This window comes from Varanus komodoensis, unplaced genomic scaffold (genome assembly GCF_004798865.1).
Source record: "Varanus komodoensis strain SLA01 unplaced genomic scaffold, ASM479886v1 scaffold15, whole genome shotgun sequence".
Classification (NCBI taxonomy): Eukaryota; Metazoa; Chordata; class Lepidosauria; order Squamata; family Varanidae; genus Varanus; species Varanus komodoensis.
In genome coordinates, this window is record NW_025335440.1 from 14390578 (window position 1) to 14417619 (window position 27042).

Here is a 27042-nt window from a genome sequence, read left to right on the forward strand (position 1 = left end):
TACAATACTCAAATCAGTCTCAGATTGGATGAGGAGGAGTTTCAGTTTACAAAAAGCAAGCTGTATTTACCAATAATTAAAGGAATTAATTAAAGGAATCTTCTGGTTTTTGCTTAAACTGAAGACAACTTTTCCTTTCAAAATGTCCACATGTGTAACATTTATCAAGCCAAGGCATTTTTATATTCTTCCTGTGCTCGCTATTAAAATACTTGCTAGCATATTAGCTGAACAGCTCTTGATAAGCACAGTAAAGCCATCCTGTAAGCTTGATCATGACTAATTTTGTAGAAATTATAAATTCAGGGATGCCTGACAACATCTTTGTATGGCCGTGAAGCCATACAAGGCTTAAGCAAACTCATTAGACAAATATGTTCAGAATTATTAATTTAGGCACTGCTGCCATATATAGTCATTGAGGCCAGTAACAGATACTGACTGCAGAGTATGTTGAATTTTTGCCAGTTGTTACTCTGGCCTGGAAAACATGAGAAGATGAAAAAATGTAAATAGTTGCCAAATAACTCCTCTGTTTCTTTCCTCACAAAAACAGTGCAGAGAGATTTTTATTAGATGCAATCACTGATTCTGGGTAACAAAAAATGACTAGTAAAATTTCCATCCTACACAAAAAATGATTTCCAACTACCATACTGAGTGGGAAATGAAACACGTATCATAAAATGGACCCTAAAACCCATTAAGAATTGCACTAGCTTTTCTAATTAATTTACTGTAAACTACAAAAGTGGGCATGCACAGAATATTGCCTTGGCTTATGAGTCATCATTTGTTAATTTTACATAAGAAATTTCTATCTCTGAAGCTTTGCAGAATTTGCAGATAGCTTTAGGGAAAGGCAACAATGCATCCCATTTGCACTAGGGAAAAAAGCAAGGTGGACCTGGGAGTGAGAAGCAGGGAGAGAGAACACAGGCTCACATGTGCACAGATCTGAAGACAGTAAGGAAAGGCAAAATAGTTCACAATATAAAGGTCAAGTCCCACAAATCACTAAAATCTCACCATTACCTTGGTTTCCTATTTTCCATTTCTCACTCTTGGGCATTTTAAAGTAAGAAGGTATCCTTTCTACAACAAGGTTAAGGAAACATGCATTCTCCATTACAACGGAACAAAGCAACATGGCCTTATGAAAAAGATGATTTTCACTGAAGTTGACTTAACAAGGTCAGATGCTTATTCATCTGCAATGACTGGAAGAATTTTACTGCACCTTCCCAAGACTTTTGCTTATCTTTAAAGAAGGCTGTCTGATGACTAATTTTCCCCACCATGTATTTTGTTCCATCTGGGTCATTATGATTGTGAAGTTTTAACTGCTTTAAATCTTGCTCCAGTATGATTCGTCATTAAAGTAAACCTAAATATAAAATATTGTTAAAATGAAATGAAAATAATGAAATGTCATTTAAAAGTTCTCCAGATTTACATAACTTTGCAATATTTGGGGTTTTGCACATCCGAGAATATTTTAGAAAAGGGAAGATAGAAGAGAAGCAGACAGTAGATCCAGAGATGCAAAACAACAGGATCAGGGGAGGGCATATAGAGCTTATGAAGTGCTGCCTCATTTCATTTCCGAGCCTACAAAAGACACTGTGCAGAAATTAAGAATTCTATTGAAAGCCCACTTGAATTACGTTACATTGGGGTTCAGGTTTTACTTCCTTTTAGCTAATGATGTAATGCAGAGGCAGGGAACCTTTATAAGCCATGGACACATTTGACAACTTGAGGAACTGTCCTTGGCACCAGGATAAAATGGATAGTATAGCAAACTATACTAACGAACTGTTCAAAAGACAGAGGTGGGTTCTGGGCCCCAACTCATTAACAGAACCCAGAGAAGGAACAGAACTCTATTCACAGCAATCCCATCTGCCAGAAGAAAACACGTCAAATCATAAAAAAAAAGTTAGAGGGATAAAACATCTTGAAAAGTGCCAAGGACAGCGTCCAAGGCAGCCCTGGTGCCCATGGGCACGATGTTGCCTGCTCCTGATGCAATGAAACCTAATGTCTAATTCTCAGTTGGAGTATGCTTAATGAACCATGCAGTTTAAGAAAACACAAACTAAAAATGACCTACAATAACTATGTCCATTGTCATAAATCTCTGGTTTCTAAACATTAGTGATTCAACATGGTATTTATTTTGATGACAGAAATTATATCTCTGCAAAGTCTGAAAGCAGGTGGCCCTAAATGAGAGAGTGTAAACTGGGCAGATTTGAGTTTTTTTAAGTTACTCATCAGACAGTACTTTCCATAAGTACTTTCGCAAAAAAGGACAGGAACATATGAGTCCTAATATCACCTTCTGGATTACAGTCAGCAAGTGGTGACCCCTGGAGCCCAATCGGCCCCGGTTTCCACTGCAGAGGAAAGTGTGGTGGTTATATCCATCAGACCAGCAAGTCTACTCTATCAGCAACCCAGTTTGGGTCAGGAAATGGAGACAAGCCTAGTCTCTGCAACTCCTGCTAGATTTATCTTCAAAACAAGTTGTCACTGAGCTCTATATAAAAGTGTGATTAAGAAGCTAAATTCCTAAGAATGCTATTGTTAACCAGAAATTGTAAAGTGACATACAATAGATTAGTTGCAGTTTTCTCCTCACCCAACAGCATCCACTGAGAAGAATTCCACTAATGACATGCCAACTGTCAAGAAGGGGGAGAGGTGATTTTTCCCAGTTCTTCCCACCCTCCACCTATGTCAGTCCAAAGCATTACCATCCATATTTATGTAAAAAAAGCCTAGTCCTTTGGATCTGATTTTCAAGGTGCAGAGGAACAAGAAGAGAATCAGTGAAGATCACCTCTATTTCTGCTCCGACAACCAAAACACTCAGTTGAAACAGAACCCTCCCATAGAGGAAAGAAGCTCTTTTATCTGTACAAAGCAGGTTCTAGATTCAAGCTCGAGATTTTGTTATTTTTATTACCAGTATATTAAATTAAAGAAGCAACAATTTGTAAGGTTGACTTCATTTGCACAAAATGGTTAACCAGAAATTTGCCTTTACTGGTAATGAGCAAAGATGCTACTGTAAGCAACCAGGTGCTCCTTCTTGGCTCCTCCTGCAAGTGGGTGTTACTACAGAAACCAGGAACCTACCAGCCATACAAAATATAGAATTATGTCTTAATCTCACTCTTGGCTGTCATTCCACGAACAAGCCACAATCTAGAAGACCAGTACAAACCCTGCCCTGACAAAGCAAAGACAACCCAGGAGCCCAGGTCTGAACATTATGCTCAACAATCTATAAATTCCTTGTGATTGTAGCTGTTCCTACTTAAAAAAGGAGCCAAGTGGGAGTTATCGGGGAGGATGCAACAACATTCTCACACACTACCAATAAACCAAAAATCTCAGCAGTTCTGCCTTATGGTTTTGTGTTAATCAGCCATAGAATTGGCAGGAATTTAGAGATTTTTCACTTACCGGTTTCCTAAGGAAAAATAAAGATAGTGCTCCAACTAAGGGCATGTCTCCAAGTAAAGGTTCTAATATAACTCTCATTGTACCATGAATCTAAAAGAAGAAAAACATTGACAAGTGTAAGAATACCAAGCATAAATTAAGGGTACAATGTTTAGAATAGCTATATATTACTGTAGGAAGCTGTCAGCACCTGAATACTTAGAACTATGTTAAAACAAACAGAAGAGTTTTGGTTCCAGTTTGGAGTTAGATAGCATGATTCTATGAAATTTCTATCTGAAAGACTGTAGTTTTATGTCAGGTAGAAAAATAGAACTTACCTGAATACTCTTCACACCAGCTCTACAGAAATACCTCTTGATCTCCAAGTCAATTTCACAATTGCCAACGAAACTGAGAAGTGTGAGGACATATTGCAATATTGTATTAGACATAAAACGTATACTGATATTTACTGTTTAAAAATTTCCTTATTTAAAATATTTTAGGTCACTTTTCAGGGTACAAACCCTCCTAAGGCAACCTCTAACCATAACATTCACTGTAATTAGCATTATTAAGGGTAACCCTAATAACAACAGTCAACAACAAAACCCAGGAAAACAGCAGCCAGCGTTCATAAAACAAACACAACCATGAAGCATTTGTCCTGGACTAAAAACCTGGAGCACAAATTCAGTTACAATCCAGAACAGTCTGATTAAATAGAATCAGGAAAAGGCAAGAGTTAACAAGTAAATCTTCAGGGCCTTCCTAAAAGCCTGTGATGATGAGGTCTGACAGATTCCTGACGGCAATGCTTTCCAGAGGTGTAGGGCTACTGAAGAAAAGGTACTTTCTGGTAAAATAACCACTGAACTGCTCTCAAATGTGGGCAACTGTTGATCTTTTACTGAGAGGAAGCTGATATAGGTGAAGATGGTTCTTCAAGCAGTTTGATCTCAAATCTATTAAAGCTTTAGAGTGGTCTCTGAAACACAATGGCAACTAGTGCTGCTGATCCTCATTCCCACCAACACAAGTCTTGCTTAAATGTCGCCACTATGTGATTAACTGAAACAAGGTCTTCTTCAAGTGGAAGACCTTGTTTCAGGTGAAATCTAGAACACCAGATGTCCCCTGAGCTGGCACTACTGCAGCCACCTGGCCTTCCTCAGTTAGCCTGGAGTCCAGGACAACTCCCAAATTATGCATTTTGTTTTTTAGAAGTGCAACACTTCCTAAGAACAGCTGTAAAGCTCCACCCAAGTAAACTGGTTTCCAAGCCAACAGTCTCTCCATGTGGTTTGTCTTGAATTCAGCTTCAGAGAACACCAAGTTGTTGGGTTTTTTTTTGGGGGGGGGGGGCTATGATCCAGTGTTGCTTGGCTAGATCCATACACTCCCCAGTACCTAATACCCTAACTAATGCATGTGCTATTTATACTAGATCTTGTTATTTGACAGGGCAACAATGCTTAAGTAAAAAACTACCATTAGAACTTCTTATTTAAAATGCATCTAGTCAAATCTTAAGAAAGCTTCTAAATCTTGATTTTTTCTTATTTTATTAGCATCTTTGGCATTATGTTGATTCACAATACCAAACCACCCAGCAGAATTGAACAAGGTCAGTAAATAGGCTAGATGGCTGTACCAATGTAATTCAGTAATGAAGCTGTTGCCTTCAACCCATATTTCTTGGCCTAGATATTTGGATTACAGTTTGTATGAAACATGATCTACTATTTGGACACTGAGTTAGGCAGAACACTTTATCCACCGAGTGCATAATGGCTGTCAGCTATGTAGGGCTAAATTAATCTGTGGATCCCAAACATGTCAGAAAGACATTTTACATATTACCAGGCAATTCATTAAAGTCACTTTATTTTCATCAAAATTTTCAAGATAACTAGAGTTGGAAGAACCAGTGAGAAGCTTTATATGGGTATAACTGCCAATAATTATTTGTCAATTCATGTGTAAAAGCAAACACCTTCTGTCAGTAGTGGCAGGTCCAATTAATGCTTAAAGTAGATACTGTACTTAGCTATTGGCCAAATATTTAGGCACACCTAATAAGATTTTCATCCTGGGCCAAATACTTTTGGCATGTACAATACAATATCTCATCCTCTGAACAGTAGACTTCTGCTTTTGAAACTCCCCTTAGTTTCAAAAGAGTTCAGAATGTGGGGGAGAGGGGAGCATTGAAAAACACACGTCCAAAGCTTCCTAGTTTGGATCTAGACTACTGTAAAATCCTTTACTATACGGTAACATGAATTTAAAGAAGAAAAACAAACTTTTAGCTACTGCAAGGAATGCAAGTATGTTGTGTGTCACCATGTTTTGTTTTTTTTAAATTGTGAGCTTTCAAGATACTAAAACTACTGCATATTTAACATTTCTTTTCATATTTTATCTTGTCATTTCAGTAATGAACAGAAATGGCAATGTTTGTTTCCAAATATGCAATTTCCTCTCCATTTGGCCCTCTTGCTCAGGGAAGCAGGTCTATTAAGTTACATGAAGACAGTTTTCTTATTGCTACTTTTATCATGGTTATACTGGCAAATTTGATCAAGGAGAAATTAATCCCTTATTACTGAGACAGGATATATAAACACATATGAGAAAGTACAATAACATTTTATTTCCCTTTCATGCTATGAAGCAGTGTTACACAATCCTAATGTCTGGTTTTTTGTCTGTATAACAGTACCTCCTTGTCTGATGTTATATAATCATGCTATTAAGACTTCTGTAGTTTTCCCAATTTTTATAGAAACAAAAAGGCACTTTTCTTCCATACCATTTTGCATTTTACAATATTTTCTGCAATAGATAATAAAACATTATTTTCATGTACATTTACAACTTAAACACACTTATAAAGATTACCTGATTTGAAGATCCAGAATGATCTGCCTTTTATCCACATTTTCAGTGTATACTTTAACACCATTAATCCTAAGAGGCTAAAGTAAGAATTTCAGACTTAATAGAGGAATTTTTCTACAAAGTTAGGTTTAAAAATAAAGCTTGTCCCTTAAAAAAAAAATGCTATTTGGATACAAGATTCAGAAAAAAAAAACCCAATTCACGGAATACCATGAACTAATTCTATGAGGTAAACTATTTAAGCAAAATCAGCACTATGTCAGAATGAAGGTTATTTTTTGCATCCCTACATAAATATTATAATGTAGCTCACCTGGTCACATGTATGGATTAAAAAGTACACTCAAGACACTAGGCAAGCAAGATTACATAAAGAAAATGTTCTCTTTCCACTTTCACCATCAGTGCTAAGGGAATAATCTACTGTTAAAACGTTAAATGTTATATGGGTTTCAGCTTGGTCAAGGGGCTGATTGAGAAAATGCCTACAAAAATAGCTTGCAGTGCCCCTGGGTTCTCTGAATACTCCTGATGCATGTGCAGCAAAACCAATAAATGGGATACATGGGTAATATGGTGGGTGGCCATGGTGAGTGGACAATCAGTAAATATTGTTGCAAACCTATTAAGGCACTGTAATTCTATCTTCAGTATTTTACCAGAAAGTGTTTGTTGTTTTTAAAATACAGATGTTGCTTCTGCTGGTGTAGATGCTTAGGCTAGGCCTTGGGTATGGATATTTTCTATAATCATTCCCCTATAGCAAGGGCAGGCAACTTGCAGCCTTCCAAGATGTTATTAGGTTGCAATTCCCATTAGCCCTCACAGCTGGTCACAGCTGATGAAAACTGCAGATTAACACCTGGTGAGCCACACATCACCTAAATCTCTTCCAGAGCCTTCATCATCCCCTTACAACACAGAAGAGGTTGTCCAGTTATACATGTGAGGAGTTGCCCCATGTTCCCAGAAGTGGTACTGCTAAATGCGTTGCACACGTGTGGGGGAAACGATTCCTTTACCTTCGAAAAGCACCAGTATAAAGAGTCACATCAGCACCAGCATCTAATGCCTAGGAGTGGCTATTCCCATCATTGTTCCCCCAGCATTTCTATCAGCCCTCACCCCACTTTATATATTCTTTCTCAGTTATTGTTAAGCCGCCTTAGAGGCCTGCTGGCAGGCAGAAAGGCAGGATACATTTTAGATAAATAAAACAAGAGAGGCAAGAATTGTTTTTGTCATTTGCATCCACCTAAGTAAAATGTCAGCACTTCCTGCAATTTCTAGAAAATATCATCATGGAGACTTATCAAAGAAAACAAATAAATGAGAACACTCCCAGAAGCTGTGTTTCAATTAAATGAAGAGATGCTGACAAAAAACATAATTCACATTAGTAAAATGTTCAAGAGTTATGTCAGTCTCAATCTCGGTCCAAATGCTTATGGCATGCTTGTCTGTTACTGTTAACAATAAAACTAATATTTGAACTGCTATGAGCAGAGCAGGGCATAACTTCTGGTTGTTAAATCAACACAGAGCAGAACTGAGCAAACAGTATCTGCTCTGAACAAGAGTGCTTTAGGGCTGATGTGTCTTGTGCTCTGAGAAAGTTTTTCCAAAGGAGAAAACTTTTGTCCAATAGGCATCTAGACTGCAAGCACTGTTTTTTAGAAAACGTAAATGATTTTGTAATATGAGAGTCTGCAATTCTTCCACTTCAGTTGTTCCATCACCACAGCATACTGTGTTTGACCACTAGCAAAATAGGAAGGACACAGTCTCCCAAGAATTATTAATACAAAATCTACCAAAGCACAAAGCTGACATACACCACCACTGGACTGAAATATGTCATGGTTCTGCTGCCAAGTGCCAATACTGCAAGACTCCACTGAATATTTTGCTTAAAATATGTACTGCTGCTTCACCAAAAACAGTTACAATGGTGACAAAATACTGAAATATTTTTAAAATAAAAAATACTCCAAAAATTAACACAGACCAACAGAATCAGATTTTTCTTTCCAGAACAGCAAATGATTGGGTTTGTCTTTTTAATCACTTCAAGGAAAAATCCTGCCACAATAGGAACTTGGGTCAATCTGAACAAATTAATTTAGAGCTTGTTTGAATTCTATTCACTCGCCCTGATCAGTCATTTATAAAAGTACAATCCTAATCTCAATACAATAATTGATGTCCTATGTGAATCGTGTTTGTAGAGACTATGTACAATCTATCAAGAAATTTACCTGATGTCCTATATCAATTTTTGTGAAACTGAATGTGCTCAGGTGGCTGTTTGCTCCTCTCACTGCTGGTTCTATCGTTTCACGGAAAAGTTTCTCAATAAACTGACAAATGAAAGGCCACATGTGTTTTACAGTCTGAAAAAGAAAAGCAAAGGAAAAAGATGGGATATAAATATCATCTAATAAAATACATACATCTGTAAGCTTTTCTGATATATAATCATATTAATAAAGCCACAATGGAGACCCTAGACACAGAGATTACTGGTTATGTTGTATTCATCATCAATTTGCCTTGTATTGTCCAATATAGCAGCAATAGTTCACCTTTACAGTAACAACAGGATCATTTTCTTAAATTACGGATCTCAATTCAATAAAAGGTTTGCATCTGTATTTGCTAATCATAGCAAGTTAAGACAATCTGCCTCATGGTTACCATAACTTTTAGTAACGTATCAGTTATGGAAAATAACCCACGGCAAAAAAATTAGGTGTTCATCAGCCTAGGACTTCTTTCCCACCAGGAATACAGTTTCAAAGTTTCTCTAGAAAGTTGGATCTCAGAAACTTGCAAACCCTGAAATTACTACTTTTTATTTAGTACTGGAACTATCTGACATGAAATTAATACCTACTAATGTCAGAAGGGGGAGACTTTGATTGCCTCTTCTGTATTCTGAAGCGGACCTTCAAGTCCTATACAAGAGGTTCTGAGCTTATGGAAAGTGTATGGTACGAGTTGGCCAAAATGCATGCCTTAATGTGAAGGGGCAATAAATATAATTCTATTATCAAATGTTCTTGGCAGTAGGAAAAACTTACCTTATTCAGCCATTCTGCTCTTTCTGTATCTGGAAAGTGGACCTAATAAAATGAAAGTTGCAGATAATTAGAAAAAAGATTCCTCAAATACCATATTGCAATCACAAGTGAGCACAAATCAATCAATTCTCAAATGCTGAACTATTCCGGATGTATTAGTACCCAAGGTATTTGTTACTCTTGCTAGGCAATACCTCACCCAGTGATCCCGCCATTAAAAGGGAGAACAGGTCAAGGAGTCAAAGATCCAGCATAAAGTAACAGTACAGTTTGAATATGACATTTTGTATTAGAAGCTGTACTCCCAGGTGTTATGGCAGGGGTGGGCAGCTTGTGGCCCTTGAAATGTTGCTGAGATTGCAACTTCCGACATCCCATACCATTAGCTATGCTGGCTAAAGCAAATGCAAACTATAAGACAAAACATCTAAGAACCACATATTGCCCACACTTACGCTAAGGTGTTGACTTTCTTCCCTAAAATGTAATGTCTGATCAACCTCTGACTCATATCAGAAGACTATGGATGGTCCTTTTGGCCAGTTTCTAAAACCATAATACCTTACAATACCATCAGCTTGCAGGCATGCACAGTCTTCAAGCAAAGGGAATTTCATTCAACTCAATTAAATTAGTCCCAAGAACTTTCTAAGCCGATTTTCTACTGCTGGTTCATCACAGGGAAGAAAAAAGGTAGCTGACCCACACTATGTTATGGGTATGTAACTGCATATTTTCTAAACTGTTTGCAAACAGACTATAACTCCTGGCATTCCTGGCAATCAAGCATGATGGTTGGGGCTGATGGAAGTTGAAGTCCAAAACATCTGGAGAGCAATAAGTTATGGAAGGTTGATCTGATGAATCAAAATGATTCCTGGCATTAGATAAAACTTTCTTAGCTTCCTTTCATGTAGACCTTCACTGTGAAGTTAATATAGTAACTTCAACGTTACTGTAACCTCAAAAGAAAGCAGGGCTGTTGGAGGTTTTGCTTGCTTGTTTTTTTAACTATTTCAGGATATAAATATCTTTAAAGCCCCCTAATGACAGGCTAAACCAACAGTATGAAAAAAAAAATTACATTGCAGCTGAAGTTCTTTAACTCTTTTCACAGCCAAAGCTTCTCAAACACCCTTCTCTTCAATGCTGTGGTTTCTATCATAGTTCCATTTACATTCCAAAGCCCTCTTTTGGTCCACAAACTAATATTGGGACCAACTTAGGCATCAGCTAAAGTAAATTACTGACAATAAACACAAGTGAAATGGTAAGAGCTTAGTATGACTATGCTTTCTAAATGTATTAGGATGTTTGTCATTCCCTCCAACAGAAACTCGGGTGGCTAAGAGCATATGAATCTGGATGTGAAGCAGGGACAGTAAAAATATAGTAGCTTCTACATGCTCACTGGTCTCCATGGGCCAGCAGCAGCAGCAGCAGCAGAAGTGTTTGTGAAGAAAAACATGTTTTTTTAAATTCCCCAAATGATCCAATAAGAAGTCTGAGTTTACAAGGGATGCGAGAAGGCGTCCAAGGAAACCAAAAGCCAGGAAGACAGGACTAGTCTACCAATTATATCTATGGGCGTTAGCCATCCTTCCCCAACCTGATACTTTCTGGATATGTTGACTGAAATCTTTGCTTAAGAAAGGGATAGTAAGTAGTTCACAGGGTTCTTTATGTTTTAAGTTTGGTCCTGAAAATACTCAATGTCCTCTACCTTTTCCACACTTTTCCAAGCTGCTAAATGTGCAAAAAAAAAAAAAAAAAAAAGGCGGGGGAGGGATGCAGCTAACATTTATAGGAACTGTCAAGGTTAAGTGCTTCTTTTAAAACAGGGGTTTTGATAGGGACACATAAAGATTTCATGGCTTGATTTCCAAGTCTGGATTTACTGTTACTAATTTTTTAATATAACTGCTTATGCTCTATCAGATTTTACTGTATATTTAATATTGCATTTTAAAAGGTATTGTTAACACCCTCTGGCTTTCTCTTTGAAAAAATGGGATAGAAATACTAAAAATAAAAGTAGATTCATCTGTTACAATCTGGCATCTGTGCTCATAATGTCACCCATATTATGCAATTTGCCTGTGCGAGTTAACTGCAGCCTTTCAGCTTATAATATATTTTTGATGCAGCTTGCAATGAACTAAATTCCTCTGGGATAAACATTAGACTAAGTTATAGAGCTAACTGTTCTTTCTTTAATTCAGTATCCTCCAGATATTTAAACTGCAACTCACATAATCTGACCAATGGCCACCGTGGTGGCAGTTGTAGTTCAAAAAATCTAGAAAAATTTGCTTGGGGAGGAAATTTTTGGTCAGGGGAGGGAAATCTGTGTCTCCCAGATATGGCCTACAAGTTGTCCATTCCTGCTTTATAGAATCATGATCAAAAGAAAAACAATACTAGATATCACATTATCTTCCAGAGTAATATCTTCCAATACTAGATATTACATTATCTTCCTAACTGCCACAAATGTGGAGGGCTGACTATACATGATCCAACTTACATACAAATTTGACTTACAAATTTATATTTTCTCAGGAATGGAACTCGTATGTAACCTGGAGACTGCCTGTAATAGGAAAATGTAGCTATTTATTGAAACACAGTAAAAGAAATTATACCTTCCATTGCAATGAGCTACCTAGTAGTCAGAATGTACCCTATTATATTGCCAGGTGTAAAAGCTGAACTGAGGAGAAAGATGACAGGAAGAGAACTGATGCATTCAAAACATGGTGCTGGAGGAGAGTATTGTGAATACCCTGGAATGACAAAAAAGATGAACAAGTGGGTGCTAGATCAAAACAATCCAGAGATTTCCTTAGAAGCAAAAACGGCAAGACTGAGACTGCCATACTTGAGAAAGCAAGTACACGTCATGAGAAAGCAAATCATGCTAGGGAAAATTGGAGAAGGAAGGCCAAATATGAGATTGAATCCATAAAAGAAGCCATAGCCTTGAATTTAGAACAGCTAAAAAGGATTGCAATGGATGAAACATTTTGGAAGTCACAGGGTTACTCATAACAAGTACATATTGCAAGTCAGCAACTACCTCACCCAGGATGTATTTAAGACATTTTTAATAAGCCTAACAGGTGGATATTGTTTACAGAGAAATGGCACTACATATTTTATTTATGATGATCTTAGTTTCTAAAAAGGCTTAGTCATTAAACTACACTTCAAAAGATGCTTATTCTGAACTCAAGCCTGTGTGCTACACTGATGCATACAAATATAACGTTAAGGTAACAAGGTAGCAACTAAAGCAAGTTTTTAAAAGATGGAAAAAATATGGGATGGCTTGTAGTGAAACCAGTTTTCAAACACAGAAATTAAAATAATTTGTTATAATTTAGAAAACTTGAAGGGCCCAATATCTCATCTGCAAAAACACAGATCTGTCTAGTACTGTCAAATCCAGTACCATGCACATACCTGTATCAAACCAGAAATTGCCGTGTGCACAGGAACCTGGATTTACTCAGTAAGTGAAACATTTTACCTGCTTACAAATAACTTCTCCTTTAACCGACGTGCAGTGTACCAATAAGCCAGCCTTCTCTAACCTGGTGAGTCCCAGACTGGTTGTACTCAAATTTCCATCCATCTTAAGAACATAGAAACACCCATATTGGCCCAGGCCAAGGATCCAATATCTGGAGGTACCAGAATATGGATAGCTGCTATAGGCTGCATTTAAAAAAAAGGTATGAATATGTGTTTGAACGTTCTAAAAGTTTAAGTTTAAAAATACAGGGTTTCCACAGGAGTAGCCACAGTGGACTATCATGCATGTGAATCTCAATCATTTTCGCAGAATAGCTTGCTTCTGGAAAAAAGCCACCCTGACAACCCTTGGCTTGGATCTAAGGGTTGTTTCACCCACACTGAGTTAGTCTGTTATCCAATTCCTGGTGACCATCCATATCATGGGTGAAGGGAAGCAGCAGAAGCTGTCTTATATTTCAATATCTGCTCATTCCTTAGAAAATTTTTAAGCATAGTATTAACTAAAAATACTAAATATCCTTTTTCCCCTAAAGGCTGCCCTCACAGCCACAGCCTAAAACTGAAGAATAACTAGTCATCTTTCATTATCCCATTTTAAACACTGAGGTTGTGTTGAACACTGGCACTTTATTATCAGACTCAGGTGTTCTGTTCCATATAGAACAGATGAGAATGCAACAAAGTGATAACTTTGGTCAGAAAATTCTGTGTAATCTAAGCCCTGAATTCAATGTTCACATTGTATTTTAGATAAGATGTAGATGGAAGTACCGGAGAAGCAGTACAAGGAACAGGAGCTGCTCACCAGCTACATGGATGGGTATTAACACCACCTAAAACTCGTGCTGAAGTTAAAGAGGGACCATGTATCAATGGAGTACATGTGTTGCATGCAGAAAACCAATCCCTGGCATCTCCAAGGAGAGTTGGGGGAAAAAATCTGCCTCATCTTGCAGAGTACTGCCAGTCAATATCTAGAATACTAGGCCAGATGGACTAATACCCATATTTGTTATAGGGTAGCTTCCTATGTTGCTATATTCTGGGTGGCAGACTGGTATGCAACTCACAGTTTTAAAGGCGAGAAGCTGTTAAAATGTTTTCCCTCTTAAGTCTCAAGAAGAATCATACCTTTTTTTTTTTTTCAGTGTACTGTACTGGAGAGGAAATTCTCAAAGCCCTTACTTAAATAGAAGCTATCCCATTTCTATGTTTTATTTCAGATATTTAACAGTTTCTGTTAGAACAAAACAATTTTAATCACTGTATACTCCTGAAATTTACTAGTGAATGGAGGGAGGGGAGGGGAAGCAGCCCAAACAGACAGTATGAGATGTCTTAATATTTAGGAGCCTTGATGTGTGGCATGCATCAGGCGCAATGACTCACAGGTCCTGCTAGAGATTGAACTGTATCAACTCCTTCTGCAGGACCATAATTGCATGCCTGCTGTTTTACACATGACTGTAACAACATTTAGGGAAAGACCCCCCCCCCAAAAAAAGCACAACAATAACACAGCATAAATGGTGAGAAGGTGCTTGGAAGTTATCACTTAGATATCTATTTATCTCAAAATAATAAGAGATTTTTTGAAAGAGATATGTGAGTAATACACAAGTAGATTTAACAGTGTATAAAGAAATATCTACCACTGACTGTATATGCTGTTGGACAAACAATTGTACTGACAGCATGTAGATTTGGAACTACATTAATTTATATGCCTTTATTTTCCCACTCTAGCTGGTTTTAACTGGGGTTTTTATCTTGACTGCTGGATGCTGTGTTTGTTTTGTTTATTTTATTTGTTCTTTACTGTAAGCTGTCCCAAGACATCAGTGGTGAATGGGGTAGAACAGTTTTAAACAAACAAACAAACAAACAAAAAGCTCCACAAAGGTGAGCAACCCATGTGTGTGATACACAGGAACCACAAAAAAGAAATAAAAGTTTTAGCATTCTAAAATAGCAAGACCAACTTTGTTTGTTTGTTTGGGAAGAACATCAAATATTTGGGCCTTCAGTTTACAAGCCTGTGCCAGCATAGTGAAGGGTAGGAATACTGGGAGCTGAAGTCCCAAACATCTGGAGATCTACTTTCCTCCCCACTCCTGCCCAAGCCAACAAAGTGACCAAAGCAATCACAGCAAACCCAGGAAAAATGTATCAAAGTTTTTTTTTTAATGTCATTTTGCTAATGTTCTTAAAAATACTAACTGACATCTGTTTAGTGCTACATGCAGCCCAACAGGGTCACCACATTGACTTACTGGAAGATATGAGACCAGCTGAGCAAATGGTGTCACACAAATGTTCCCCCCATGCTCACTTAGAATCTTAGAGAAGCAAATACAGACAGACTGAAATAAAACAGGTAGATGGGCTGCAGCAGTTGCAACAGGCTGGTTGGACAAAGAGGTATCTATGATACAACTCTAGATTTGTGTTTCCTGGTAACCTCTATACACAGGAAGTACACACAATTACATAACTTTCCAAAAGTATTTCATAAAGAAACAAAAAGTTTTAGAAGACAATGAACACTAATTTTCTTTAAACTATAATTAGTACATAGAATCTATTATAATAATGCACGAAGGGTAGCAAACAGGTAACAAGATACATCTCATTCCGCAAATAACCAAATGCGGTTCATGAACACCACAGTAACAGGAAGAAATAAATTCACCTGCATTGTATTCATGCCCTAGAAGTATTCTGTAAGTTAATAATGCACTATGAGAACCAAATACATAAATCCAGTAAGTTAAACACAAGTTGTCAACGAGTTCTAGCCTCTAAAGTCTCCAGTATCGTCTGGCCTGAGAAAAAACTTATACAAAACAAGTTGGGAAGCTTTTTGTGTGTGTGTGTGTGTCTCTCTCTCTCTGACGCATTTAAGTCCCCAGTCGCTCCCAACCATTTCTGAGTGGGGGTATCCTCTGAAGCAGAACAGCAGAACACTGAGGTCAGGGGGCAGCATCAGAGGAAACATCCTGTTCACATCACGTGAGCAGAACTGCTTTTTGCTAAAGCATATCCACCACAGGGTACAAAATTTGAAGAAATGACAAACTGACGTGCAGGACAACAGGAAGAAAGCTTGAATCACCTAAATAAGCACAGCTACTTTCACACTTTGGTCACACATGCTGCAGGATATATACCACTTCTATCATGAATTACTAGGAAAGTATCATGAGGTACTTCACAGTCATCAAATTATATGACAAATATTTAGACATTCTTAGCAACTTCACAGCCATATATGTACACAGAGGTAGGGCTAGAAAGGCTAACACTATCTCATTTGAGGATAGCATTGTTAATATTTGCAGAATTTAACTATTTGGAACACAAAAGGCCATAGGTCCACGTATTTTTAGAACTATACTGCTAGAAGGCCAGCATAAAATAGTGCTGTTAAATATACAGAGTGCACTGGAACACTTAATGCTGTATCACAATTACACAGTACACCAAGCACAAAGAAGGATCGTCGTCTGTAGAACTAGTTGATGGTACAGAAAGGTTATGAAAACAGTATCCCAAAGAGGTATGCTAAAAATTACACTTGTTAATGCCTTCACTATTAAAAATCTGATGCAACTGAAAATGTGTTTTACATATGTTAGTAGACATAATCAAATTATCATGAAGCGCAAAGCGGTTTGCCTTTGAACCAGAGGAAATGTAGCACTTAAACCATACTGCTATATGATAAGGACAGCCAAATGACAATGTAATGCACATCATATGACAGTTATTTTCAGCCAAAGACAAACTACAGTCTCATTTTTAGTAACAAATTCATTGCATATTATTCAACAGACTTGGCTGGCATCCCCAACTACTGTTTAATGCTTTAATCCCAATGTACCTGGAGATCCCATCAAGCTCAGTGAAACTTAGTTCTCCGTATGCATGATTAATATCACTTTTAGTTGCAAGTAAGTTACATAAAATAAGTGGAATTAATTTCTGTGGAAGTACAGTCAGGGTAAGTAAAAGTCTAACTTGCTGGTTGGAATTTTACAGCTGCACAAGAAGTCTGTTGAAAAAAAAAATGCTATTGCATTGACTCATTACAAGGGAATGTTACTAAGATTCTTCCAGAAGTTTTTATAAACTCACCACTTCTGCAACTGATATATGAATCTGTTTAAATTAGATGGACAAAACTCAACTATCATATTATAGCCAATATTACTTTAGCAATCAATCCTAACAGAAATAGTTTTATTTCTGATCACAATGCAAGTTTATGATAACTTTGGTGCAATTTGTTCAGCATCAGGTTGTCAAACCCCAACAATGCATATCAGTTAAGAAAGATTAACTCAGAGGTAAGTCCCTCTAGGATCACAACCTAGAAGTTTTTTGTGTAAGACTTAATTATCCTTTTAGACCTGTCCAGATAAATAAAAATCCAAAAGAAGGTAGGAGTTGGCAAGAAGTGGCATAGTTTTATAAGAATTTGGTAAATTATACTTTAAAGGTTTTCTCAGATTTCAACCAGAACCACTACCATAGTATTTGTAGGATCAGTCTCAGGTCTTGCTGAAGTGCTCAGGCTCCTAATGAGCGCCCGCTGGAATTCATTAGGTTGCGATGTACACATGGCATTGTTGTTTCATTTTAGTTCATTAAAAAAACAAGCTTCAATAAGCAGCAAAAGCAAAGGCCATAGTTCTTTTGTTTTTGTTATGTGCCATTAAATTGTGTCAGATGTATGGTAGTTGGTCTCCCTGTTCTTCTTCTGCCTTTGACTTTCTCTAACATCAGTGTCTTCCTCAGTGAGCCTTTCCATGATATGTCTGAAGTCCAACAGCTTAATGTTTGATTCCAGGGAAAGCTATGGCTCGATGTGTTTTAGGATCCACTTGTTTATCTTTCTGTTGATCCAGGGTATTCACAATGCTCTTCTACAGGAACATGTTTCAAACTCATCTATTTTCTTCCAGTCATTTTTCTTCACAATCCAGCTTTCTTAAAAGTCTTAGCAATTATAGAATAATTAAACATGTTTCTGGAAAGGCCAAGATAAATTTTGTTATATTCAGCTACTGAATGTGAAAAGGGACAAACAGTTTTGCAAAGCAATAAAGACCTTATCCTAATCGTTGCCATTCTTACTCCCTCCATCCCCGTAGCTTCTGTGATTCCAGGTATTGCCCATACCCTTTTAGAGAATAAAATTCATCTACAGAGTAAGTGTGAACTAAAATTATCTGTGTGTGCATACAGCTTGGGACTGTAGCTTTGCTGCCATCTTCTCTGAAGATATAGTTTGATATGAAGGATGGCAGGATGGAATTTTAAAAGCTTAGGAAATTCTTCTACAAGCTCAGCAAGGCCTTGTTCTTCTCCTTGGTTTCCACCAGGACTTTGTCAAGACATTCCAAAAAGAAGTGTCTTCCTGCAAAGGGGACACTTGTCAGATTAGTGCTATCCTGAAGAAGGCTCTTTGCCTCTATGAGCCCTGGAGAAGCACTCACACAGCCTCTCCACCTTGCATGCCCACAGGGCAGCATGCACATAGCCTGCGTGCCTTCTGCTGCAGCCTATGCAGCTGCAGCCTGGTCATGTCCCCCAGGCCTGTGCAGAATCTGAAGGGCAGGGAAGGTAGCATATGCAAACTAGCAGCCACTGATAAATTTTTCCTCTATGAATTTGTTTTGATTCCTGATGTTACATCATGCTTAGTAGAAGGAAGTGCCAACTGAGCATTTTTACCATTACTAAAGAGAAACAAACCCATACATAAATAAATTAGACATTAATGCAAACTTACAATTTTACTGAATATATAAGTGGTATCAAAACACAATTTAAAATAAGCTGGCTTTCATTCATAGGGCTGCCATAATTCAGAAGCAGCTTGACAGCAACTTGACAGATAACAACATACATATTTTCCTCATCTTACTATACAAAGAACCTGCTACATACAGTCCCGAACATTTAAGAAAGGCTATTTTAGATCAAAACAACTTGTCATGGTTGCACAGTTCTTATTTTACTCGCCCCCAACAGACTCAAATAAATCCATGACAAAAGACTTATTAAGCAAGTGATACAGATCATAGCCTGATCAAAAGAATTGTTGAAACAGCAAATAAGCACCTATGAAAAAGGCATATTGATTCTTTCCCAGCACACCACTGATGCTGCCACCAAGTATCATATGTCAATGTAGCAGCTCAGCACAAGGCTAACAATCAATTCCATAAATGCACACTGTTTGATTTATCCCAATAGCCTCAAACTGCACTCTTAGTATCCAGATTCTAAAATAAATTCTAGCATAAATATTCCAGTAGCCACTTCAGGAGGACTACATAATTCAAGCAACAGAGAGTTCCAACCATGTCGATGAATGAATTAAGTACAAAGGACTGAATTCTTTGTACAAAGGGCTGCAGTAAAGTCTTACTATTACGAGGCATAGGATTCAGACCAAGCCTACTTACAGAGGCTTGTAACTGAGTTTCCATCACCCAAAACAAACAATATAGCCACGACAATATAATGGTCTTCAAACCTGCTTAGATGTTATTATTGTAACTTCCCAACAGTGGTTTCAGCTTAGATGACACTTTTATTAACCCATAATGAGCACTGTTCCTGATTTCAAAGTCTGTTTTATAGAAATGTATCCTCATATATAATAGACAGAAACTGGGCATACATGTATTTCATGTATCATCTATAAACATGTATGTGAAAAACTTGTACACACAGAGGAGGAAAAACAAATGGTAAACTGGGAAGATGAACAGAGGAAGCACTGCAATAGAAATGGTATGCGCAGAACTAAAATAATACACTTATGGAGGAAGAGGACAGCCTTGTGAATAAGCCTACAAAAGTACTAGCTTAGGTGCAGATAGGGGCTTCCTTGCTCTGACAGCTTGTTTGGTTTCCATGTTGGGAGTAGAAGAGGGATGAAACATTCTCTGATCACCTGCTCGCTCGTGTGCCTGCAATACCTTGTCACATGTGCTTAACAACATGTTTGAAGAATAATATTCAATAAAGAAAGGTAGGAACCATCCCTAGAGTGCCTGGCAATCCCTGGGAGCTGGGACGTTTGCCACTAAAATTTGAGCTAAAAACACTCTTTCAGAGATGCAAAAATTTTCCTCCACACAGCATCTTCTTTAGTAATCCTAACAGAAATTTGTAAGTCTTGTTTCATCTTAGCTGCTGCAGCTACGTTTCCCCCTCAACCCCAAGATACTTTCCTGAATGATCCCAATCAATAGCCCATATGAACCAAGCTATGACATCACATTACTCAGCCTGATTCTGCTACCTTTTCAGTAAGAGCTAAAATCTATTTGCCCTCACTGAACTGGGGGAGCGGGGGGGGGGGGGGAGGAAAGACATTTCCCTTCCAAGACAACTGCTTTGGCACTCCTTGTTTCACCATGGTGCAGTACAGCAGTTTTACTGATCACATTCCCAGCAGGGCAAAATGCCAGTCCAGTCATCTAAAGATACATAAAGAAGTGTTTCTCCAATTTTCCTATTCTGTGCTGTACAACACAGCAAGGCAGAGGTTTCCTTAGCAAGACAGTTGTCCTCATACGTATCTACAACTTTTTAATCCCCCACCCCTGGCAAGGTACCGACTATGAAGCCCTATTTCAGGATATAAACAAATTCATGAAAACAGGGCCCTCAGTTCAACTCTACTTCTGTACAAATAGTCCTGCTTCAATGGAGTCTTTCAACATAAGAAAATTAACTGAGAAAAAAGTTTTCATCATTCTGGAACGAAATCTTAAGAACTCTAACTTCACTCAACTTTTTGAAGAACATAAACCCCAAAATGTTAGGAAAGCTACAAGTAGGATCCCCTCCACATCCTGGATGGAACAGAATTCTGCTGTAGGGGCAACTGAGTAGAAGTCCGACACTATTAGGTGATGTGGCGACACTATTAGGTGATGTGGCGTTCTTGTTCTTCTTATCTAGTGCAAGATACTATTTGTATTACAAAATACAATTTAATTGGTGTTACTGATAACATTGAGGAGGGCTGCAAGAAACAAGATTTAAGAGAAGGGAGAAAAGGAGATATCCAACTTTAAAGGACAGAATCTGGGACCCTTGCCATCTGGGGGCAGGGGAGACATAGACCTATCTTGCAAAACACATTTTCTTAGAGATCCAAGAATAGCTTCCAACACTGAGATCCTCTGTATTCAGAGTTCCTAACCAAACATTTGCACTAACAGAAATAACCTTTCCTTCTATATATGCATGTCTAAAATATATGGCACAAACATACTCCACCAACCAACCATGGACTACTGTTCACAAACATTCCGCTGCTCTTCGGTTCACTAAACATCAATTCATTCCAGTTCTAGTGTCTCTTTCTATGATGGCCTATGTTCAAAACTTAAAGCAGTTCTTACAAACTAACCCACACTTTTCCTTCACAAAGGTTTCTTCCAAACTGACCTGCAACTGAAAACATCCCTAGTTCATCTGAATAAATCACAGTTTATTAATAACCTTCTTGTTTAATTAAGGGTAGTGTGAATAAATATGTTTATTAAAGCTGAATCAGCAGATTTTTTAAAAGAACAAAACCACAAGAGAAATCTTGAAGGTTTCCTTTCACATTTAAAGTTCCTAATAAGCAGAAGAAAGACACACCCACAAATTACTTTCTTGTACCTCACATCCCTACAAATGGAGATTGAGCATTTAAAAGGCAGGGTTTTCATTTAGAATAGAAGCAACTATTTAATTAAAAGAACTAAACTCCTAGGGCTGAAAAGAATGTGGTAATAATGAGCTGACAGAGAAAAACAGGTACCACTTGATGAATATGCATTTATGAACAACTGCAGTGCTTTTAAGAGTAACTGCTATTTACCCTCCCAGCTTCAACAAAAGCTTTAGATAAAGCAGAGACAACATCTCTAAGGTATGCAAGCTGATAAAAGAACAAAGTCTGTATTGCTATATCTTGAGGATTCAGAAACTAATGTCAGATCCTATTGGGCACAGGACTATGAAGCAAATAGAACAGAACTAGTCAGGATGCAACTGTCACATCACTAGGAGAACGCTGCTCTCAATGAATTAAACATCCCTCAATAGTCGTCTGGATATGAAAACTTTAATTAGGCTCTTTGGAAGCTAGAAAACAAACTAAAGGCAGAATCCTATGCATGTTTATTCTTACAACTGCCAGAACTCCTCTTGAATCCTAAGAGTGTAATCCTATGGCCTCCAGCCACTCTTTGAGAAGCCATAGGATTCTTCAGTTCTAAGATCCCAGAGTTGGGACTCTGGAAGTTTGAGTTCCAATTGCAACTAGTATAAAAAGAACTGGATTGGCTGCCCCCTGCCCCCAGAGGCTGAAACTGATGCTGTAAGGTGGGAAAGGGGGCATGCTGGGGGCTAGGAGGGAAGGTACCTGGGGCTGCAAATTTACACCATTTCCAATCTATGCCTCCTCCTTTGCTCCCTGGCACAAAATCTAGATGTCCAAAAGTGTATGTCTAGAGAAAATGTAGGGTGTGAGGTGTGGCAGCAGCATAAATAATTGCTGCTGCTTGTTCCTGCCACTAGATCCTTGTGTGCCTTTGAGTTTGGAGGCTTACAAGTACCTGCCTCTGGGTCAACAGAATTGCACTCTCACACTCCCGAAAGGTGAAGAACGGGAGAAGGAACTGCCACAAATATACAGGCCAGGTCCGGGGTGCTTGTATGCTTTCAGACAACAGATGGCCTCCAGATGATCTGGACAACAACTGCAATCATGCCTGAGTATTCACTGTGCTGGCTCAAACTGATGGAAGCTTAAGTTGAAAACATCGGGAGGGTACCAGGTTGAGAAAGACTGCAGATAAGGAATCAGAACTGGTCAAACACACCCACTGCGTTAACTAGAAGCTACTTCTAGAGTATGCTCAAGATTACGGTCCAATCAGGCTTCCTTCCTGGGGTCGGCGCACAAATGGCCCGTCTCCAACGCCAAGAAAAAGCCTGAGCTTGAAGGCAACGTGTTTCGGCATGCGTCGGCTGGGAATTAGCTCGCCTTAGGAGCTAAATCCCAGGATGTCTTTGGATACCAACCTAGGAGCCTTGAAGGAGCGTCTTGACACAGAATAAGGACCACGACTAGCCTCAGTGCACGTAGGATTAGGGAGGTAATGCCCGCCAGAGGGGAGGAGAAAGAAGTGGTAAAAAAGGCTATGCAAGCAAGGAAAGCACTTTTTCTCTCAAAAGTTAAGCATCGTTGATGGGGGCGGAGGGTGGCGGATAAAGAAGCCGAGAGCTGACCTCTCCCCCCACAGGCGGCCGCCGAAGGGAGCTGAGCAGGAGACGCGCAGAAACGGCCTGTGGGTGGAGTAGGGCAGCCGGGGTGGGGCGGATGCCAACCGCTCGCTCGCACTCACCCAGGCGGGCAGGTCGCCGGTGGAGACGGTGAGCCTCACGGCCCGCTCCTCGTCCTGCAGGAAAGCGAGCGCCCGGCCCAGGCGGGAGCTCTTTCCGCCTCTGTGCCTTCGCACCCAGAAGAGGCAGAGCAAGGCGATGAGGACCCAGCTGAAGCTCAGCCCCAGGTAGCCCAGAACGTAGACGGGGAAAACCAGCGCGAAGCTCCGCGCGAACTGCGACACCAGACCGGGCAAGTCGACGCTCAGCATCGACGGAGGGGGCTCCGACTCAGAGTCGCCCCCGGGCCCCGCGGGGCTCGACCCGGGTCCGGGGGTCGGCTGCGGCTGGGCCCCTGCGCCGCTCATGCTCCCTCTCAGCGGGTGCTCTTCCTGCCGCGGTGGAGGCGCTGGCGGAGGAGGGCGGGCACAGAGGCACGGCGCGGGCGCGAGTGCGGGCGGCGGGAGCGACTCGGCGCATCTCTCTCGGGCGCGCGCCCGCCTCGGCCCCACCACGCCCGCCTCACAGTTGCTGAGTGACAACAACAACCACCGCCATGCTCCTCCCTCCGCACACACTTCCGGGTTCGGAGGCGGAGCCACCCGCCCCCCTCGGACGGAGCCATTCCTGAGGGAACGGCGGAGGGGGAGGGCGGAGACAGCCTATAATGTGACAGGGGAGAGGGCACGATTCCCTTGAGAGGCCCCGCCTCTTCCTACCCTTCCCCTCGCCTCGGTGCCCCTGTGGGCGCCTGTCCCGTAATCGGAGCCTCCTTCCATGGGCACCTCCCAGTTGGTTTTCCTGCAGCGGGTATCCCCCCTCCCCACGCCGTCCTGCTCGTTTTCATCGCGTTGACGCACGTCCAAGTCTTGGAACGCGCGCGCGCGCGCACTTCCTAAAAAGGAAAATAGACAAACGTACATGCGATTTGATCCTCAAAATTATAATGAAAAGAAGCGTGCTTTACAAAAAAATAGCTGTTGAATAAATGCATTCCACTAGTGATTTCTGCATACGAATTATATTTTCCCCTTTGCCTTTATCTGACACTTCCTTTGCTTGATGTAATTAATCCCATTTTAGAGAAAGGGAATGGGCGCTATCCTGTGCTATTCGGACAGGGAGAAAAAGTCTTAAAACTCCCAGTAGTCTGACATGATGCAGCCTAGGCACACATATCTGATTTCCGTGAGAACTGGATGAGTGGTAGAATATTTGCCCCCAAAGCCACTTAGCAAGCCCATGGCTGAAAGTGCACCTGAATCTTCAGTTTCCATCTCTGAGAAGAGTTTATTGGTTTCCAAATAGTTTTCAGTCTTTACAAAGTACTGAGCTATTTCGTTTTCAAGCAGGATAAGCAGAAACAGTCATTCTTAACTGTTATAGTTGTGAATGTTGATTGGACTAAAAGCCAAATGTCTAGAAAGACAATCCCTGCCCTAGAGCTTTGAAATCAAAAACAGCTAGGCAGTGTATTTTGATGTGGAGATCTGTGTATGCCAGCAAAAGCTGATAAATTAGATACTTTCAGTGTAAATTATAGCATGTTGCACAGCTTTCAACACCTTTGCCTGCAATTAAATCACCAGTTTAGTACTAGGGAGTAGCTCCCACTGGGATATATATCCAAACAAACATTCCTACAGTTGCAAGGCAAGTGACTGTGCAAGAAAGCAGAACGCCTCTAGTTCAAATGTTGATTCTTCCATGAACTGACAAGGTAACCTTAGGCAAGCTATTAATTCTCAGTTTCATTTTCCATCTGCAATATAGGGAAGATAATACTGACCTATTTTACAAGATTATAGACAATGAGATCCGTTCACTTCTGGTATTTAAAATCAAAATCTTCAATCTATATCTTTTTTATATTATGTTTTGGCTGATGAATATCCAGTGTCATAGGAAGATCACACAAGCCTGAAGTCTGTCTATTCCTGCTTTAAAGCAGTTGTGTGTCTTGCTTTTCTGGGCAACTATGACGTTGGCATATAAACCCACTGGGCAATTTATATTGCCATGATCTGCTTGGGTTCTGCTTGGCTTAGTGTTGTTGTCTTATTTATGTACATTCAACCAAGTCTGGATGCTTCAGGAGTATCAGACATCTATATTTAGATGCCCTACATACACATTTGTGCTGGGAAAATGAATTCTTAATACTGAGTTTGCTAATAAAACTTTAGAGACACCTGAATTTAATGACAAAAACTAAGCTAAAAATGCAAGGGGGTGTCTAAATTCAGGTTACAAACCTAAGCATACAGTTGGATGTTTTCATTTGATTCAGCATCATTATATGCTGCTTTTTTTTCCTATAAGCAACCCGGGAAGCTTACATAATCCCCTCCTCTTCATTTTATCCTCATAACAAACCTGTGAGGTTGGTTACCTTAAAAGTCAGTGAATGGCCTGAAGTCACCCAGTGAAAACCCCATGTCTGAGTGGGGATTACAGTCCAAATTTTCCGAGTCCCAGTCCAAAACTCTAACTACTATGACACACTGTTTCTTACCTTTGAGTAAATTGGGGCCATGAATTCTTCATGCAAGAGGCTTGCATATGTCACGTCTGCAAGTCACACTTGTATAACTTGCCTAAAAGATTTGCACAGGTGTCATGTTGGGCCACATTATGAACTCAGGATATTCTGAGAGGAGCAAGGAAGCTGTAGCCGCCTGATCCACATTAGTGTCCTGCAGGGCTTTCTCCAGCACTCAGACTGAACAAATGAGTTGAATGGATTGCACCCCATTGCATTATGGCTCCCCGTCTCACCATTGCCAGCCGTGTGTTTCAAGCCCTCCCCATTTATCAGCAGATCTTGGACTGAACCCAAATAGACAGAAAACAGAGCCACAGCACCTTCAAAGAATTCATCCTCAGACAGCATGTCAACAATAGATTGTTGCCTGCCTGTTCTAGGAATACAAATTCCAAGAAGATCAGTTTTTTTCATTTGCTCTTTTTGCCATCCGACTCCATAAAATCTATCAATTATAAGCCACTCTGAAAATCATAACAGAAAGCCACAAATATCTGCATCCCAGGGAGCTTCAGCCATTGGGAGGTATAGAAAAAAATACATAAACAAGAAAATATTAGGTATATCAAATACATGTTCAGTCTCTGCCCTTCTAGTCATTTTATGACTACAATTATTTGGAACCCTATACTTACATGGTTCATTCTTTTGTGACCTCAGTAATAAAAAATAAAATAGATCGACAAATAGAAGTTGCAAGCCAATCCATAGATATAAAATTGCATTAAAAATTAAATCACATTTTAACTAATTCAGTGGAGTCTGTACCAGTAGGACTCCTAAAAAACAGTGGGCAATTCCCCCACCATTATGTGCTATTTGGAGTTAGTGAATGTCTTAGGAAAGAGATTGGTCTAAATCTGGTGCTTAAAATATACTAAAGTTGGAACCAAGTGGGCTTCAGTAGAGTGCTTTAGTTTGGGACTCCAGGCCACAGAACCCCAAAGTCCAGTCCTAGCTGCACCGCATAGCTCTTGTGTTCAAAGGGTTGTTTTCCAACGTGAGTGAGGTAGGAAACAATGCAATAGTCCACCCCACTGAAGTACTGTAATGCACAAATGTGCATATTTGCTTTGCAGGAGATAGAACAACACTTCATTTTAA

At 39.5% G+C, this 27042-nt stretch overlaps 2 protein-coding genes across 5 annotated transcripts in view; one reads left to right on the forward strand and one right to left on the reverse strand.

The window, feature by feature from the left end:
- ESYT2 (extended synaptotagmin 2) overlaps positions 1-23819 on the reverse strand; it is a 61631-nt gene extending 37812 nt beyond the window's left edge. For 2 of the 4 annotated variants that reach the window (XM_044425330.1, XM_044425327.1), the window contains exons 1-6: positions 23417-23818; positions 9447-9488; positions 8622-8756; positions 6364-6440; positions 3798-3870; positions 3478-3567 (exon numbers count right to left, since the gene is read on the reverse strand). In XM_044425330.1, the coding sequence (XP_044281265.1) occupies positions 3478-3567; positions 3798-3870; positions 6364-6440; positions 8622-8756; positions 9447-9488; positions 23417-23761 (762 nt within the window). In that variant the 5' untranslated portion in view covers positions 23762-23818. Of the gene's footprint in view, positions 1-3477; positions 3568-3797; positions 3871-6363; positions 6441-8621; positions 8757-9446; positions 9489-23416 lie in introns of all 4 variants that reach the window. The other 2 variants (XM_044425328.1, XM_044425329.1) reach the window with 2 other exon arrangements.
- Positions 23517-27042, forward strand: part of DYNC2I1 (dynein 2 intermediate chain 1) — a 38062-nt gene continuing 34536 nt past the window's right edge. Inside the window, exon 1 of the mRNA XM_044425324.1 lies at positions 23517-23581. The gene's annotated coding sequence lies outside the window, so the exon portion shown is untranslated. The remainder of the gene's footprint in view (positions 23582-27042) is intronic.